The sequence below is a fragment of the Indicator indicator genome, chromosome 30 (assembly GCF_027791375.1).
Source record: "Indicator indicator isolate 239-I01 chromosome 30, UM_Iind_1.1, whole genome shotgun sequence".
Lineage (NCBI taxonomy): Eukaryota > Metazoa > Chordata > Aves > Piciformes > Indicatoridae > Indicator > Indicator indicator.
In genome coordinates, this window is record NC_072039.1 from 1,291,661 (window position 1) to 1,309,372 (window position 17,712).

At 44.4% G+C, this 17,712-nt stretch overlaps 1 protein-coding gene across 2 annotated transcripts in view; it reads right to left on the bottom strand.

Annotated features, from left to right (window-relative positions):
• Positions 1 to 17,409, bottom strand: part of NF1 (neurofibromin 1) — an 87,059-nt gene extending 69,650 nt beyond the window's left edge. For both annotated transcript variants that reach the window (XM_054394392.1, XM_054394391.1), the window contains exons 1-11: positions 17,350 to 17,409; positions 10,785 to 10,928; positions 8,877 to 8,960; positions 6,440 to 6,630; positions 3,654 to 3,760; positions 3,349 to 3,416; positions 3,043 to 3,118; positions 2,375 to 2,532; positions 1,563 to 1,736; positions 1,278 to 1,400; positions 887 to 961 (exon numbers count right to left, since the gene is read on the bottom strand). In XM_054394392.1, coding sequence (XP_054250367.1) covers positions 887 to 961; positions 1,278 to 1,400; positions 1,563 to 1,736; positions 2,375 to 2,532; positions 3,043 to 3,118; positions 3,349 to 3,416; positions 3,654 to 3,760; positions 6,440 to 6,630; positions 8,877 to 8,960; positions 10,785 to 10,928; positions 17,350 to 17,409 — 1,260 coding nt within the window. The remainder of the gene's footprint in view (positions 1 to 886; positions 962 to 1,277; positions 1,401 to 1,562; positions 1,737 to 2,374; positions 2,533 to 3,042; positions 3,119 to 3,348; positions 3,417 to 3,653; positions 3,761 to 6,439; positions 6,631 to 8,876; positions 8,961 to 10,784; positions 10,929 to 17,349) is intronic.
• Between the last annotated feature and the right edge of the window lie 303 nt (positions 17,410 to 17,712).

Below are 17,712 nucleotides of genomic sequence, written 5' to 3' on the forward strand. Positions count from 1 at the left end.
CCCAGACACTCAGCTGCTAACACACCAGGGAGCTGAGGGTTTATTTCAGACCTGAGTTACAACAGTTGTGTCAGAACCAACCAGGAGCGTTTTGCGTGGCGTTATCACTATGTTGGCTCTGCATTCTCATCACAAAACACCTAACATTTGAACAAGCTGTAACAGAATCATAGAATCATTTAGGTTGGAAAAGACCTTTAAGATTCATAAATTCATAGAATTGTTTGGGTTGGAAGGGACCTTAAAGAGCATCCAGTTCCAACTCCCCTGCCATGGGCAGGGACACTTCTCAACTAGACTTGGCTGCTCAAGGCCTCATCCTGCCTGGCCTTGAACACCTCCAGGAAGGAAGCATCCACAACCTCCCTGGGCAACGTGTTCCAGTGTCTCCCCACCCTCACTGTACAGAATGGCTTCCTAATATTCAGTTGAAATATCCCCTTCTCAAGCTTCAATCCATTCCCTCCCACCCTATCCCTACAAATCCTTGTAAAAAGCCCAGCTTTCTCGTAGCCCCTTTCAGATACTGGAAGGCTGCTGTAAGACCTCCCTAGATCGTCCAGTCCCATCACTAACTCTACCAAGTCTAAACCATATCCCGAAGGACCACATCTACATGGCTTTTAAACACACCCAGGGCTGGTGAGTCAACCACCTCCAACAGGAGCACTACTTAATACTGGAACAGAAGCCTGCAAACAGGGAATCTAACTAGAGGACAGTGTGCACAAAGATTTGTATTTCCCTCCTTATTAGTAAACAACTCTTGTTGCAGGAACACAGGCAAGAAGAGTTGGTCTGCAGTTCAAATTGTATTTACTAAGCAGATATTGATCTGAATAGAAGCCACAGATTGCTAGGCTGATTAAATACTTTCAGAACTTACATTTGTGATTATTCGGTGGAGCGAATTTACCAGCACATAATGAAATGTTGATGGGGAATTCTGTGCCAAGCAGATCTACAATAAAAAAAAAACAAAACCAAAAACACATAAAAGCCACTTAGGAACATCTTTGTCTTTGCCATCTCTCTTATCACACTGAATAACATACCAGAGCCTTTTTATTAAATCAGCAAATCTGTCAAGTCGAAACACAAGAAAAGTCTGATCAGCTAAGACAAGGTCTATAAAAATCATGCAGGGATTTATTACTAAGGAATATTTCAACGGGGGGATTTATTATGAGCTTCCAGCTGCTGCTAGCTTATCTTTTATAACTGACAGATCATCAACAGCATGTGGGGAACGACTTACCAGTAAGCAGTGTTCTCACCTTAAAGTGTTGGTTATTGTGAGGGTTTATGCGGAAGCAGGAAACTAAGCAGTCAATCATAAGGTCTACATCTGCATTTTGATTGCCTCTTGAAAAAGGTTTGCTTGGATTAAACAGCAAATTCTATATATGTCAAAAAATATAAATACATAAATCAGACACCAAGCATATTCTTGTCTGCTTTCCACTGAAAAACACTGCAGTAGTTAATGAGGAATTCAAAGCTCATTTCAGTGTTTTCAAATCCCAATTTCTTCATTGCAATTAGGAAAGAGGCACTTTTACCTTAAGATCTACTACCATGGACTGCACCAGCAGGAAAATGACAGAGTTATCTTCCCAGTTGATGTAGGTAGAGGCTTTGCACAGTTTAACACAAGCAATAGCAGCACTTTCAGTCAGCTGTCTGCTCCCACCGTGGCCTGCAAGAGCTTTCCTGAGATTGTCCAGGAACAGTTTCTGCAGAATTCAAATCAGGAATAGTTATACTCAGAGCTCTGGTAACCTGTGATCAGGGATTTTAGATCACTCAATATAAAAATCAAATAACCTTGCAATTTCTGAACAGAAATCATGGATACTGGGATTGCAGAAACCAGTTGGATGCAGCACTCTGGAGAAACATTGTGTTTGTTAAGACACCCATTCTAAATGAGCTAGGACAATCAGAATGGCACAAGAGAGATGGTTGTTCACCCTTAGCCAGCAGCCACCTCTGCACTTCCTGCAAAGGGTGTATCCGCTTGGACCCAAGAAATGCATCAGGTGCCCCAATAACATGCAGCTGTTCAGGCTCTGGCTGCAGGCAGTGCCACAGCCTCTCTCTGGAAGCAGCTGAAATTAGGGACAATGGCTGTGGGAGATGGCAGCAGGTGGACTGTTTGCACAGCCTGGGGGTAGAGCTACGAGGAAGTGGATAGGCTAAGGAAAATGAGAGAGCTGGATAAAGAGAGAGACACATGCAACCACACTGTGAGCTCCCTGAGAAGGAACAGGGACAGCAACAGTCAGCACAAAAACCTCAGAATCAAAGGGATCCAGCAGCTAGGGTCCCTCTGGAAATCAGAACCAGAATTCAGATACTTTTCACCTCTCACCTTGTTCATTTTCGTTTCCTCTACCACATCCTTTGCTATATCTTGGATTATCTCTGGACACAGGACCAGGAGGATGATTTGCAGTGGCCAGACTGCTGCTTTACGTTTTGTGCTTTCAGCAAAGCCATCCACTAAGTCAAACAACTTCTCAGCACAATCTGCATAAAACAGAACCCCAAGTTCAATACCCATTTTCATAATGAAAAAGGTAAAGAATAGGTAATTAAAGAGTGCAGAGACAGCTCCACCTACACAGAAAAAAGTTCTGTTCTACACATCACTGGAACGCTACTAGGGATAAAATGGTCTCAACCCAGTTAAAGGCATGGTTTACCTGAAAAAAATAAATTCTCCTCTCCTTGACTACTGACAAATACAGGTGATGTTATCCTTAATTCTCCTCCTGCATGAAGATGCAAAATATATATTTAAATAGTTTCCATCTTTGGGCTTTTATTTCTCTGTGCTGCAAACCACAAAATGCATCTCCTTTAAAGGTGCATCAGGAGAGAAGAGAGGTAGCAACACACCCTTGCCTGCCCTGACTGAGGCTGACAAAGATTTGTTTCTTATTTACAAGCTGGACAAGAAGCAAAGAGGACACAATGCAGGTGCAATTGGGGGTGTCTGAGCAAGCAGCTTTTGAACACTCTGTTGTTATGCCTTACCAGCCATATCAGTCTGTGGGGTTTGATAGAGCTTTGTGAATTCATCAGGATAGTTTTCCACCCAGTTCCAAAAGGCCTGTAGATAATGCAAAACATCTTTACATGCCAGAGCTTAAAAGGATTGTTTCTGAGTTATGCATTCAAATCTAAAGAGATTTTGCACTTCCTTCTAATTGCAAAACATAAATGCCTAAGGATTTACCAACTTCTGTTTTATAGTAAACGAGTGAATTGCAACTACCCCTAAGTTTGAGTAACTCTGCAAACAAGCAATGGAATGGAAGATAAAAATATTTAAACAGTTACCTTTTCAAGACTGTTGATAACAGCTAACTGAGCTACTTTCTTAAGAGCTTTAAACTTGAATACAGTCTCTGTAAAGGTAAAACATTTCTGCATTTAGAAAACAAACCTGGTTCTAAAAAAGCAACACAGATTAGAAAAGACATTCAAAGTGAAAAGCAATTTTGAAACAAATGTATTTATGCTACTTCAGTGTTTTTCACTATTTTTGGTAAATCTATGGCTGTTTGGAGCAAAAGCCAGCAAGAAGATATCAGTAGCATTGTGTCATCTCCAACCAGCCAAACACAAAAGATTTCAAACCATACCTTGCAAGAGTCGCTTTAGTTTGGAACAATCCACACTGATGTACTGCAAGAGCTCAATATCATGGACATCAGCATTATCTTCTGAGCAAACAGTCAGCTCCTGCAACCTAAAAACATGCAAAGGAAGCTAACTTGGGATCAGGTGATGTCAGGCAGCTACAAACACAGACGTGTGATCCCACACATCTGATCAGCAGGGGAACATCATCTGATTTCACTCAATCTCCTCACACAGCCAGGTTCGGAAATGAGAGATGGATCTTGCATGATTAAGAGTTAATATTAAGTCTTACTCCATGGGCTAGAAATATCAATGATGAGTCTTACCAGACACCAACACCATCTGGTGCTGCTCTGTTTACACCCAAGATTGGCCTACATCCGTTACACTGCAGCAGCAATCTTGTCGTCCTCTCAGCTAAATGTTCAATTCATGGAACCAGGACACCTTCAGACTACTGCTCCTTAGCAGCAAGCCTTGCCCCAGCTAAATCTTCCAAGAGTAAAGCAGTGCCTGATGGGGCTCAGTATCACTGCAGTGAGCAACAACCACTCTTTGGCAGCTCCCTGTTTTCTGGCCTGAACTAGCAGGGAGAAGCTCAATCACATCAGTTTCAACACACTGCAATCTCTTCACACTTTTGTATTAGATGATTTGCTAAGCATCTCATCAGATACTAAGCCACTAAGAGCTAAATCATATGTTCTCACAAATCAAGGGTTGCCATGCCTTGTTCCAAAGCTACAGATGTCTTTTAGACATGGAATGTGATTTCTAGTACTACATACAAAAGCAGTTCTTCATTTCTTCCACACCAGGGAAACTTAACAGCCCTCTCTGGGAATGGGAAGGTCCCCACTGCTGTGCTTTTCATGCCAAAAATCCCCCAGCTGCTGTGGAAGGCCCAGAAATATGCCTAAACAGGAAGCACAGGTCAAAAGATCAGCAATGCTAACTGTCGGCAAGCTGACCCCTGTGGAGATCAGCAACAAATGGTCAAATGTTTAACTCTTTCTGGCCAGGCCATCCTGAGGTGAAACAGGTTGGGGGAAAAGCAGCTCAGATGGTTGGGAAGAAAGGCTTTGGAGCTTGACAACTAAACCTTGCTACAGACATACAAATAAATATAGATCCATGGACTAGATTCAAAGACTGTCAAAAAAAATTCAACTGAAAAAAATCCTTCCTATAAAAGGAGCAAAAGAAATTGTTTCCATTTCCATAAGCAACAAAACACAACCAACCTACTGAATAAAACCACATCCTCCATGCCAGCTGCCAAGCCTATGCCCTTGAAACAGAAGTTATTAAAGGCTCTGTAAATGTTTGGAAAAAAGATTTTACATTTCAAATCACTAAATAATTCTGGATTTACTTCTGTCATGCAAAGATTTACCACAATATTGGAGAGGCACTGGTTTTACACTCTAAGGAACATATATACACAGCATTGTTTCAATTCAGCTGGCACACTCATTGCTGCGTGATCACGGAAGGCTGCCCAAGCTCCCTTTCTAATCAATCAGGGATGATGCCATCTGTAACATTGTGTGATATGAGCTAAGCTACTTCCAGAACTATCAGAAAATACACAAGTATTTCAGTAATACAAAGCTTAATGCACAACTCTAGTGGCAAATGCTGACACATCAGAAGTATCTGGAACAGGGCAAAAAGAGCAAAGGATAGATGGAAACTCTGGGCCTGTGACTTTTCTTACTTAGGACAGCAGGAAAGAGAATTATTTTTACAGTAAATGTGCTGTGAAACTCAGTCAGAAGACAAAAAGGTCTTTTTCAACAACTAACTAACAAACAGTTCAGCTGTTCTGTCCCCTTCAGGCATAAAATGGATTTAACATAAAAGCCTTCAAGCAGGAAAAATTAGCGAGGAAAAGAGCCTTGGGGCTAAAACAGAGCTGCAGACAAGCAGAAATTCTGCCTTCTAAATCCTTAAGTAAATGGATGCAACCCATCACTTTCAGCATCCCTTTTTTCCCAAAGCACCTTGCACTCACAAGAACTTAGTCAACTTATTCAGCTGAGTTACCTTTATTTTCACCCTACAACAGCATCTGTACTTAAAAGCAGATTAAAAAAAAACAATAAATGCAGCCCACAGAAAATATGCTGGCAACAACCTAGAATGGATATGAAATGGGGTCATTTTGTAACCTGAAACTCAAGGAAAAGTTTGAAAGGTAGAGGGAGTTTTACTTCAGAGCTATCACAAAATAGCTTTTAAAGAGAGAACATTCCTGAAATGAGACAGATTGGAACCACAGAATTGTCAGGGTTGGAAAGGACCTCAAGGATCATCTAGTTCCAACCCCCCTGCCATGGGCAGAGACACTTTCCACTAGATCAGGTTGCCCAGAGCCACATTCAGCCTGGCTTTAAAAACTTCCAGGGATGTGGCTTCTATCACCTCCCTGGGCAACCTATTCCAGTGTCTCACTACCCTATTCCTAAGGCCTAATCTAAATCTGCCCTCCTCTAGCTTGGATTCGTTCCCCCCAGGCCTATCACTACCTGACACCCTACAAAGTTCCTCTCCAGCTTTCTTGTAGGCCCCCTTCAGATACTGGAGGCCACAATAAGGTCTCCTAGGAACCTTCTCTTCTCCAACCTGAACAACCCTCTCAGCCTGTCCTCATAGGAGAGGAGCTCCAGCCCTCTGCTCACCCTTGTGGCCTTTCTCTGGACACCTTCCAGCCATTTGTGCAGATGCTGCAGAGAGCAGCATGCAGTAGATCTAACAGCCCCAGCTACTGAGCAGCACCTACCTGGTGGAGATGCGGCTGAAGACGGCATTGAAGTTGTTGCAGCTAAGGGAGAACAGAACCCCCGAGGCGGAGTTGCGCAGCTCGGCTGCGTGCTGGTTGCCTTCGCGGTAAGTGTGGATGAAGTGGCAGATCTCTGGCAGCAGCTGTTTCACCAGCATGGTCTCGTCTAGTCGCATGGTATCCTTGGGTTGCTGAAGACAAACATTCAGCATTTCAGGAAATTCAGGTTTGGAAGGGGGGAAAAAAAAAAATCACAGTGGAGCATTTGCCACCAGAAGGCACAGGGACCTGAACCTGAATTTCTAACCCTGTCTGTAGTCAATGCAGCAAAGTCTCCTTTCCATCTGAACAACAGCCCAGACCATTCAAACTAGCTCACATTTTCAGTCTCCAAAACATGTAGGGCACCAAACTGATCAATGTCATCAAGCATCCAGCAAAATATCCAACTAGTTTTTGGAGTCAAACCCATGTCTGTTTTGATGACTGCACCCTGCTGACCTGTGTAAAGTATGGGCAGCAGAGCATTAATTACTTTGTCTCCGAGTGGAAGCCCAGAGGGCAAACACCCACCCTTACTTCTCTTTTGGGTAGCAGCAAATATTTTATATCAAAAAATTAACCCAGAACAGAAGTGCTTCTCTTGCTCTTGCCTGAGATTGCTCTCCCTGAGTCAAAAAATGGCTTCACTTTCCTGCAAAAGAAAACTCTGATTTTTGCCAGTCTGCACAGCCTGAGACATAAGGAAACTATTTACAAAAGAATTCAAAGTGAAACTTTGCTCTAGTAAGAACAAGTTTTAACAGAAGGGTCAGCATTAAAGCTTTCTAAAATTCTACCAATGAATTTACCATAGGGAATTGGGAAGTTTCAGAGACTCCCACTTAGTTGACCTGAGTCCTGTTGCCATGAGAACTTGATGAAACATTGAGCAAGAACAGCGAGCAAGAAATCCGCCTGAAGATAGCGCAGAACACAACGCTCTTTGTATAGAACTTTGGCTCAGTCTCATTCAACATATACTGGCTCAACTTGCCTCCATTTGAATTCACAAAGCAAGGAGCATTCAGCACTTTTTCAGCAATTTTAGTTGTTCAAATATCATAATCCACCAGGAAAAAAAAAACCACCTTTCAAACGCTATGTGTGTCAGAAGTATTTTTAGATGATTAATTTCTGAAGTTAAGCCAGGTTGGGTTTGATTCACTGCATCAAAGACACAAAGAGCGACAAAAAAAAAAAAGTCTTTAGCTCAGCTGTAAGAGCTGAAAATCGTTCTGGAAAATGTATTTACCTGGATCATTTGGGAATTGAGAAGAATCCACAATTATTCAGCCTGTTTTAGCACTGTGACACAAGATATGCTGCTTGACAAATCTAACAGTAAGAAGGTCATTACCTTACCAAGAACAAACCTTCAAAAACTGTTGGCGGGGGGGAACAGCAAAGAGCTTAGGTGATTTCCTGACATTCATCCAGGAACACAGCTTTAGAAATAAAAAAAAATATTCCTTTCTCCTTGAAGGAATAAAGCACTGCAAGTTGTGCTCACAGTGAAGTTTGGCTTTGCAATCACACAGCTCAGCACAGTAAGTTGTACAACCAGCTACATCCCCAAGGTAACGGCAGACTGCCTCTCGCACAGCTCCGGCTGGAAAGCTCAGGCCAGGACTCCCAGTGGAAGTTTGGCCATGGTTAACTAATGCAATCTAGGAAACACCTGCAAAAGTAATCTTTAGAATAGTGATAGTAAAGTTTCTGCTGTGTACATACAAGCACTTGAAAATTTATTTCAGCAAACCAAAATTTTAAGCGAACTTAGTGGCAGAAAACTGCAATACTCCTTCTGAATTCTCTGCTGCTCTGAACATATTTACAATCACTTCACTTTTCCTGTTTCAGCTGTGGGATGAAGATGTTTTAATGCATCTATTCAAAAAGCACTGAGCAAAGTATGCCACAAGCATTCAAAGCTTATAAAAATCTAGTGGAGTTTCACAACCACATCCAATTCTTCAGCTGGCTTTGTGTTTCCCCTTCCTCCAGTTCACACGTGTCTGAGTGGAGTTGTCCAGTTGTCTGCAGTTCTTTTTAAACAAATTATTAAAGAAAACTCATGAGCTATAGCTCCACAAGTTAGCTGAGTAGTGGGAAGGGCACATTCAAAAGTTTACTTAAATGTAATTAGCAAAAAAAAAAAAAAAAATCATTGATTTTAAGCAAGAAAAAAGCACCCCACAGATGCTTAATTTAGCAATTAGATCAATGTTACATTACAGGAAGTTTCAGTGTTTTTTAGATGGCATTAATCCTGCTTTGCTGCCCATCAGATGAGTTTTAACTTCAGTACCAGCAATAACAGATACACAAGCATTTGACTTGTACTCTCCAGTTCATTTGATTCCAACTTAGCAACTGCTGATGCCAGCCTACTCACCCCTGCCAGGCATTTTTCCAGTGTATCCAAGATAATCAGCTGAGATAGGTACAAATTCTTTTCAGCAGTTTCTCCAAATATTCTCTAGAAGCAGAAAGGATATGGATTCATCTGAGACACCAAAATGTGGCTTGTAATGCACTGAAGTAAGGTAGCAAAGCAGCACAAGGAGCCAAGGCTCCTTTACTGCTCTGGTTTGGAGTTGAGAAACACCAAACTGAGCCTGCAATAGCAAATCTAACAAACAGCAACCAGAGGGTAAGGCTGGAGGTAGGCTGGTAGCCCCTTACTTCCCTTGGGCCTTGAATTGATTCTGAAGTGAAGGTGAAACCTTTTCAGAAACTATTTTGGTATCAATTACTGCTGACTGTTTTCCCCTTATGCATTTCATTGCCAACATCTTAGCAGAACTCATCTTACAACAAATCCATAGCTTATGGAGAGTGTTGCAAAATTTAGCACAGACCACAGGAAGAAACAGATGAGACCCTCCAAGAAGATGCCACACTTCAGATACAGGATGAAGGCAGAATTCCACAGAGTGTTTAAACTAGCACCCAGTTTTACTGCCAACCATGGGGACTAGTTCCAGCAATATTAAGACAGCAAAATAAAGCAGAAGAGATTTAGCCAAGAATATATTGGTTCTACTGCCTACACATGGAACACAGGCAGAAGCTGTATTTTAAACCACAGCAGAGATCAGCTCAGCTAAGTCTAAGTTTCAGCAGGGTGCAAACCCTCAAGACACTTTCCTGACCCAAGTCCACTGTGACAGTCTGTTGGTCTGGTTTGTTTCAGCTACAGCAATCCTTCCAAACTGCTGCCAATCCAGAGAGTAGCTCAGTCCACCAAATAAAAACATTAAGTCTTGGTTGTCAGTGCAAAGGATTTGTTATGGATGTTTTTAGCCAGGCCTTTCCTCTCAAAATCTCTGCTACCTCAGCTAAAAACTTCTTTTAACTGTGGAGTTTATTCATTTATGAGATCACCTTACACATCAACACATTCCTGCATGCCTGTGCACTCTAATTACAATAAATTCTCTCTCAAAGGTAGCTTTAAGCAGCATAAAATCTCTAGCAGTAGTGCAACTTCTTTTCTGATTTTATCAATGCTTTGTAGTGTTTTAGTGCAACATCTTCTCTGATTGCATCAATCCTCTGTAGTGTTCTAACAGATCCCTATGAAGCTGACACGCTCCTCATTCGTTTCCCTAGCTGACTAGGACAGTATCCCTTTGAAGCTGAGAGTCCATAGTGCCAGTAGTAGACAACAGATTGTTTTCCAAGGTCTTCCTTACAAGGTTCTGAGTGAAATTCATCTGTTTGTTAATATATCCATAGATATCTCTATATTATACACACACAACTGCTAAAACATCCAAACAGCCTAAGTTACAAATGCTTCTTTCTCTCTTCTTCCTTTCCCTAAATGATTTCTGGCAGGACAGATGAGGGGAAAAAGAAAACCCAACAAATGCTGCTGTTCAGTATCTCCTTTGCCTTGCTGTACCCATCCTGTGTGCCAGCACTGCTGGCCCAGGTCACTCAAGCACCTCTCCATGCGATGGCAACAAGCAGCATGTTCCACTGCCCAGACACCTGATACAGTGCCAGGTATATTTATGTATCCAGTTCCTTATCCAGACACATCCCTCCTCACCTGAAGACCCTTCCCATGACTAAAAGGAGATTCCCCCTTCAGACTTCTCTGCCATAACTATCTCAGCACCTTCATACACAACACAGCTCAGTGCTGGTGGCAAACCTCAGCGCATCAGGATGAAAAGTGACAATGGCAAGCAGCAATTTGGCTTCATTTCAAGTAACAGCTTGGATAATATGAATAAACAGCAACCACTTTGAAAAAAAAATCACCCAACAATCCAAACTTAGGAAAACTCACCATGTTATTAACATTTTTTAAGATATTAGTGAGGCCACTGATGACCAGGGAGAACTTGTACTTGGAAATGTTGATGAGACATTCCTTGTTGTGCTCCGTGCTGACTTTGGTGTGGGTGTTCTGCTGGCCAGCCTTTATGGGAAGCTACAAAAAGAGAGAAGTATTAAGAGCCTTTTTATACAGGAATTTACATAGAATCAGAGAAAAAAGTAATTTAAAGAGAGGTGAAAAGAAGCATCCCATGGAATCCCATGGAATTGCTTTATAGCTGCAAGTGCTAAAAGAGCAACCTCCCAGTTTGGGGCCTCGGCAGACGTGGTGAGGGTACTCTATGCTGTCACCCAGTCACAGTGCTGTCAGCAGCCACAGACATCTCTGCCAACCATTTCCTATTACTGTCTCTCTTGATAAAAGTTTAAAGGCCCAGATTTAAAATGCTAAATGAATTATATTAGAGAACTCCAAATTTGGAACCTTTTTTCTTTCCCCATCAGCTTTGACTACATCATTAAATGCAGTCTGCTGAGCACTGACATCTTCCATTTGTAGGGAACTGGGCCTCTTTAATACACTCTCAGTCTTTATGCCCAAGGGTAATTTCCTCTCCATATAAACTGTAGGGTGGGTTTAAGTATCAGTTCTTTTGGTACCACACAGTAGGATCACAATGGAAATTGGCTGTTTGCTAAGAGGTTAACTCAGAACCGTAACTGAGCTGCCATGGCAGCATCACCCCAAGGACCCAACAGCCTCAGAAGGGTCCACGAGGAATCCCTGCTCTCCATTCAGACAGTGGCTGGGGGACATCTGTCACCCAGGGAGCCACATTAAGGGATAACCCCTCCATAAGATCTGATGCTTTTTGTCTGGACAAGCTCCAACAGCAGCAATGTCCACAGGACAATGAAGGTAATTCCCACTTGTGCAAGTGTTTGGTTGTGATGCTTTAAAGCAGCATGATGTGTTTCATGGCTCACTGGTGTCCTGGCACTGCTGGGTTAGTGGTTGGACTTGATGACCTAGGAGGTCTTTTCCAACCAGAACCATTCTATGATGCCATGTGCCCATTTCAGAACTGGGAAAGGCAGCAGAAAGCATCTCTGGCTCCAGCCCTGTTTGCACTGCTGGTGTAACTCTGACACTACATTTTCAGAAGTCACTAGCAGAAGACAGAAGCATTCCATGAAGCATTTCACCATTACTAGTGCTTTTTATTTGAGTTTTCAAGTCTCTGTGCTGACAACAGCAGAAAAGCTCAATCCCACTGAGTGAGAAAACACTTCAGAAGTGCCTCTCAAAGAAACTGTCACAGATCTAGTTCTGTATGCTTCCATGCTACAGAAACATCCTATTACACGCTTCTGGAGCTTCCTGCCACAACAGCCACTGCAACAAGGTCACCTAGAAGGAAAACTGCTTTTTATATTGCCATTTAAAATAGGAAACTATATAAAAAGGAAATATCAGCACTGCTGTTTTGGGGGGTTGGGGTTGTTTGTTTTTTTTTTATTTCTCAGCTATTTCCTTTGTGACATGCTGGAGCATTTTATGTCCCCTACCAGAATGAGGGCCAGTGCTGAGTGACCAAGAAGAAACTATTTAACTTCTATACAAATATCAATCAAGCTAAAGATTGTAAGAAAAAAGGAAAAAAGGAATTAAAAATTTTACTTTCATTGCCTTTGATTTCATTTCAGAAAAAGACTGACACAAATGGTGTCCTGCATAGCTCTTATTTGACTGAGAAACAGAAACTAAACACAAAGCTTAAATATAACTGGAGCTTCAAACTGTGACCATACAGAATCACAGAATGGTTTGGGTTGGAAGGGACCCTAAAGATCATCCAGTTCCAACCCCCCAGCCATAGGCAGGGACACCTCCCACTAGACCAGGTTGCTCAAAGACTCATCCAGCCTGGCTCTGAACATTTCCAGGGTTGGAGCCCAACAACTTCTCTGGGCAACCTGTTTTAGTGCCTCAGCACTTCCATGGGGAAGAATTTCTTCCTGATGTCTCATCTAAATCCAGCTTCTTCCAGTTTGAAGAAGCCCCTCGTCCTGCCACTCCATGTCTTTGCAAATGCTCCATGTACCAATCTGAACCCACTCCAGGTTAGCAAAGGGATGTTCACTAGAATAGTTCAGTTTTTTTCTCCACCAAAATAGGAAGCAACAGTCAAGAGCCTCACAACTACATTGGTGCATATCCAGCCACACTGAGGGATGCTGCTGTGCACCTTCTCTCCCTGAACCAATTTGGCTTTGTCTCATTCAGGTGTCAAATGAGCTACAGAGGACAGCAAGCAATGGCATCTTTGGCCACAATCTGCCTCAGCAGCAAAGACAAAACAGGTAATCAAACCTGGAACCTTTCCAACCATACAGTTTTAAATCTTTGAAGATCAATTAAAAACCAACACTGCTGCAAAAGACAAGGAAAAGCCATTAAGTAGCTGAGCCTGGCAGCTGCAGCAATGCAGTCCAAGAGCCAGGGTACCCTGAATTGGGGATACAAGTCAGCTTCTATCTGGCCGGATTTTACATACGTTATTAAAAAAAAAAATAAAAAACCAGTATTTTGGAAAGGTTAACTAGAAGCTGGCCCTGTGACCACACATGTGGTCACCCAAAGTGCTGAGGTAAATAAGGAAGGCTCATCAAATCATCTGGATGCTTCTCAGCAGCTCAGGTAACATCTGTTGCATCTGGACCATTCCATGATCTGTACTTTTGGACACCATCTGTGTGTAGCACTTAGTTTGGGAATACATTACACACACTGGGTTAGAAAAATGGGATCAGAGCTGCCTCAGGTTTATGTTAGAGAAAGATGAAATAGCTCACTTTGTGCTTGAGAGCAGTGTGACAGTCAGTCTGACTTGGTTCTTAGCTCCTGGAAGTCAATGGTGGAGAAAAGTTCCACCTTCTGCACAGCCAGCCTTACCTCCCAGCAACAAACACCACTTCACCGGGGGAGCACAGCCAGAACTCAGCAAAATACTTTAAAATACTTCCTATTACTACCACTGATTTCTTAGTAAGCCAAGATGAGAAGCAGCAATGAAAAACACAGAGCTGCTAGTTGCAGCCAGTGCCTGTTCAGATCTCATACTCTCCAAATTTCAAATGCTGCAGAGAATCACCAGGAGGAGGGAACATCTGCTTTAATTTCAAGTAAGAAGGAAACTTTCCTCCTGCCTTTCAGTTTTTTTTACAAAAGCTTTCTTAATTGAAAGCCATCAGATCTCAGAAACTACAAATGGGGAACCCAAACCATAATCCCCATCACCAAGGGCTACTTTCTTTAAAGCACACCATAACCACTGAAGTTGCCACAGGTTTATACAGGATTAATACCTTTTATTACATCTGAGGGTTTTAGACCTGCTCAGACTTAAATGAGCATTCTCTGGCTGTGCTGAGAATTATTTCACTACTGGATCAGCCTTCCCATGATTTCAGCTTGTGACACTTAAAAATACTATAGAAATACAGTACTTAACATTGTAACTCAACATTTCCATAGGAAGAGGGGAAAAGAAAGACATAATTTTATTTTATGAAGAGCTGATGATGTCTGCAAGTACAGAGAGCTCTACTAAAACACAGGGGCAGCCTCCCTGTGCTACTGCAGCCTCATCCTGTCCTGAGCACTTCAAGTTTTGCAAACACAGTGACTAGTCCCACACACAAAATCACTCAGGAGGTTTGGTGTGTGCTCTGTAAATGTGACCTGGCCTCACAGGCACCAGCAACAGCTTCCTTCTGCACCAGCTGAAACCTTCACACAGTCTGAGGGGTGGCTGGGAGCAGCGTTGCAGGCTCAGGAGTGAGCTGTGAAGAGCTGAGTTGTGGCCAGCCCCTGGTTAATCCATGACACTGCTCACCAGGCATGTCAGGCCCCCAGAACTGCCCAGACAAGAGCAGATTTTAGTTAAAGAAGCATTTACAGCAACAACCAAGAGCAGACAAGAACAGACTGCTTTGCCCTGATTTTTCTTGTTTTCAGTACAGATTAGCATTCTCCCAGCTTCTTGTTTCCTCTGTCTTAAAATGAATTCAAGCATTTAGCACATGAATGAGAAGCCTGTCTACATCCATACATTTGAGGGGGAACACAACTACATTTTCCTCCTTTGTAAATGAAGGAAGAAACCTTGAAAAATTTTGCTTTCACCCACACAAAAGAAAAAAAAAAGCCCTAAGCAATCCCCAACAAACTCAAGCTCCCCTTCCCTCTTCAGACATCCTGATGATATAAGTGGTGGCTCCCTCAGCACTGAAGCAAGAGGGTCACAGTATGCAGAACACTCCAAAATGCATTCCCACCACTAACCAAAGTGCTTCTGGTCAGTATATTCTTATGAAATATGAGGTTGATGCACAAATGAGCAGTCTGAAAGGTAAGAAATAGGTAACTTCAGAGCCACCTAACTCCACAAAGGTAAGGAACTGCAAACAGCACAAATACCACCATCCACTGGCAGTGTGGTTAGTCAGTAGTAATAGTGCCACAACAATCTGGTGTTTGCATGGTCAGCTAAGAACAGTTCACCTTTCCACCCTGGGGATCACTGTCAGGCCAGGCAAGGCAGAGGAAATGGTACATGAAAAGTAGACAACAAAACGAAGAACTTCAAGTTGAAATGAGTGAGCGAGCAAAGTTCTCCCAAAGAGCAGAGATGAATGTCTCATCCTGGCCTCATTGCTTCACTCGAGGATGCAGTATCAAAAATAACAAATTGGTCTGGTTAAACAAAAATAGGCAATAAACTGATCAAAACATCATCACTAGCACCTGTCACATACCCTGACTGCAACAGTCTGGATGTGCATTACCCTTGCAGCCCCAGTATTTTAACATCTCCAAAATCAGAACAGACTTCTGCATGTCAAGAGAGGATTCCCCTCACACACCTATCTGTAATTATCCCAGAAAATGGGATAGGAAACTAATTCTGTTCAAAAAGCTGAAGTTCTTAACTCCTAACAGATGTTGGCAAAGCCCAGTTCCACAACATACATAAAGCAGGCAAAGAAGCCTAGGGCCTTTTAACACCAGTGCACAAAGAAACATTTTATGCATTATTGGGAGCATAATCAGGACCATGCTTGTTAAGCTTATGGAAAAAAATTATCTATGACTCAAGATAAGGAGGGGGGAATAAGTTAACGATGCAAATATGCCTAAAATGTATTGGAAAAAGCTGCATCATTTTCATGTCAAAAGACAAAGTTTGATATTCTCCTTTTCTAAATAAACTTCATTCACTGCAGCTTTACCATGGATGTGAAAAAGGAACAGCTCGTTGTTACTGAGCCAGGGCAGAGTCTTCTGCGGGTGGTTAGCAGCCAACCACCACTGTGAGGGACAGGGGTAAGGCAAGTGAACAAAATTCAGTCTGTAGAAACAGGTCATGAGAGATTTTACCCTGAGCAAGCTCTCAGCGAGCTGCGTCCTGTGTGACACAAAGGCTGTGCTCACAAAATGAGGCAGCCAACACAGAACCTGATCATTCAGCCTTGGCTGAGCTCACATGGACATGTCAGGGAAGCATCTTGGGAGTGAAAATGCAGAGTCTAAGCACTAAGCTTAGCCCCACTGCCAGAGTCATGCCACCTAATCCCAGTAAGCAGTTTCTGCATGTGGATCAGAGAAATACAGTCTAAGACAAACAAATCCCTCTTCTTTCCATTCAGAAAATCCTTCTCCAAGCTACTAACACTGACTTTTGTAAAGACAAGTCAGCATCTAGCAGTACAACAGCACTGGCTAGTAACCCTCTTCATCCCACACAAGTGTGCTCCCAGAGCAGGGCTGAGACGTCAGCCTGACATTCCCTGTATATGCTCCAGGGAACAAGGTGGAATTGCCTCAGCAGTTCCTTAAGCTGGTTCTTGAGGCTTTAGCTCCTTTCTGATGCACAAGAGGATGTCAAGCGAGGCTGTCATTTCACGGGAATGTCTAGGGAAAGCAAACACACTTTTGGCAGAGGTGGGAGAGCCGCGGCTAAGAGGAACCGGGAATCTCAGCCCTCCCTGCACGGAGCCGATGGCTACGCCACTGCACCTGGAGCAGCCTGGCACCGGGGAGGCCGCTCCGCCACCCAGACCCAGAGCCCCTTCCAGACCTCGGTGGGATGCCCCAGGTTGGCTGGGAGGGGTAAGAGACCGGCGGACAGCACCCGGCCCCACCCAGCCACCCTGCCCAGCACAATGGGCGCAGCGAGCCGCCGCCCCCGGCCGGGACTGAGCGGGGACCCGCCGCCGAGCCGGGCGCCACGGGCGGCCCCGCTTCCTCGGCCCCCAGGAAACCGGCGGTAAGGGGAGAAGGCAGGAGGCAGCGCTCCCACCCGCCGCCTCCGCCCCAGGCAGCGAGGCAACCTCGGCCGCTGCTCGCCCCCTCCCCGCCCGCAGCAGCCCATGCCTGCAGCCCCCGGCCCCGCAGAAGCCCTTCGGCTCCGGCAGCAGCCGGCCCCAGCCCTGCCCGCGCCTCCCCTGCTCCTTTGCCGGCCCCGGCCCAGCGCGGCGGGGCCGCCCCTCGTTACGGCCGCCCCCGCTACCTGCTCATCGAAGCGGTTCACCACGGCCTGCACCCATTCCACCGGCTTGTGGGCCGCCATGTCCCCCCCGGCCTGCCCGGCCAGGGAGGGGGGCGGATCCCCGCAGGGAGGGCGGCAGGAGAGGCGCCGGGCGAGGGGAGGGTCTCCGTATCCCTGGCGCGCTCCGGGGCCCTCAGCTGCCCGCAGCCATCAGCGCCCAGGGCCCGCCATGACACCACACCGGAAGCGGGAGCCCAGGCCGCCCCCGCCCGCCCGAGCAGCAGCGCCGCGGCCACCGCGCCAGGGGGAGCGCCGAGACAGGCGGCGGAGCCTCGGGCTGCGGCTGCGGCTGCGCGGCGGCGGGGCCGGCCGAGGGGCGGAGAG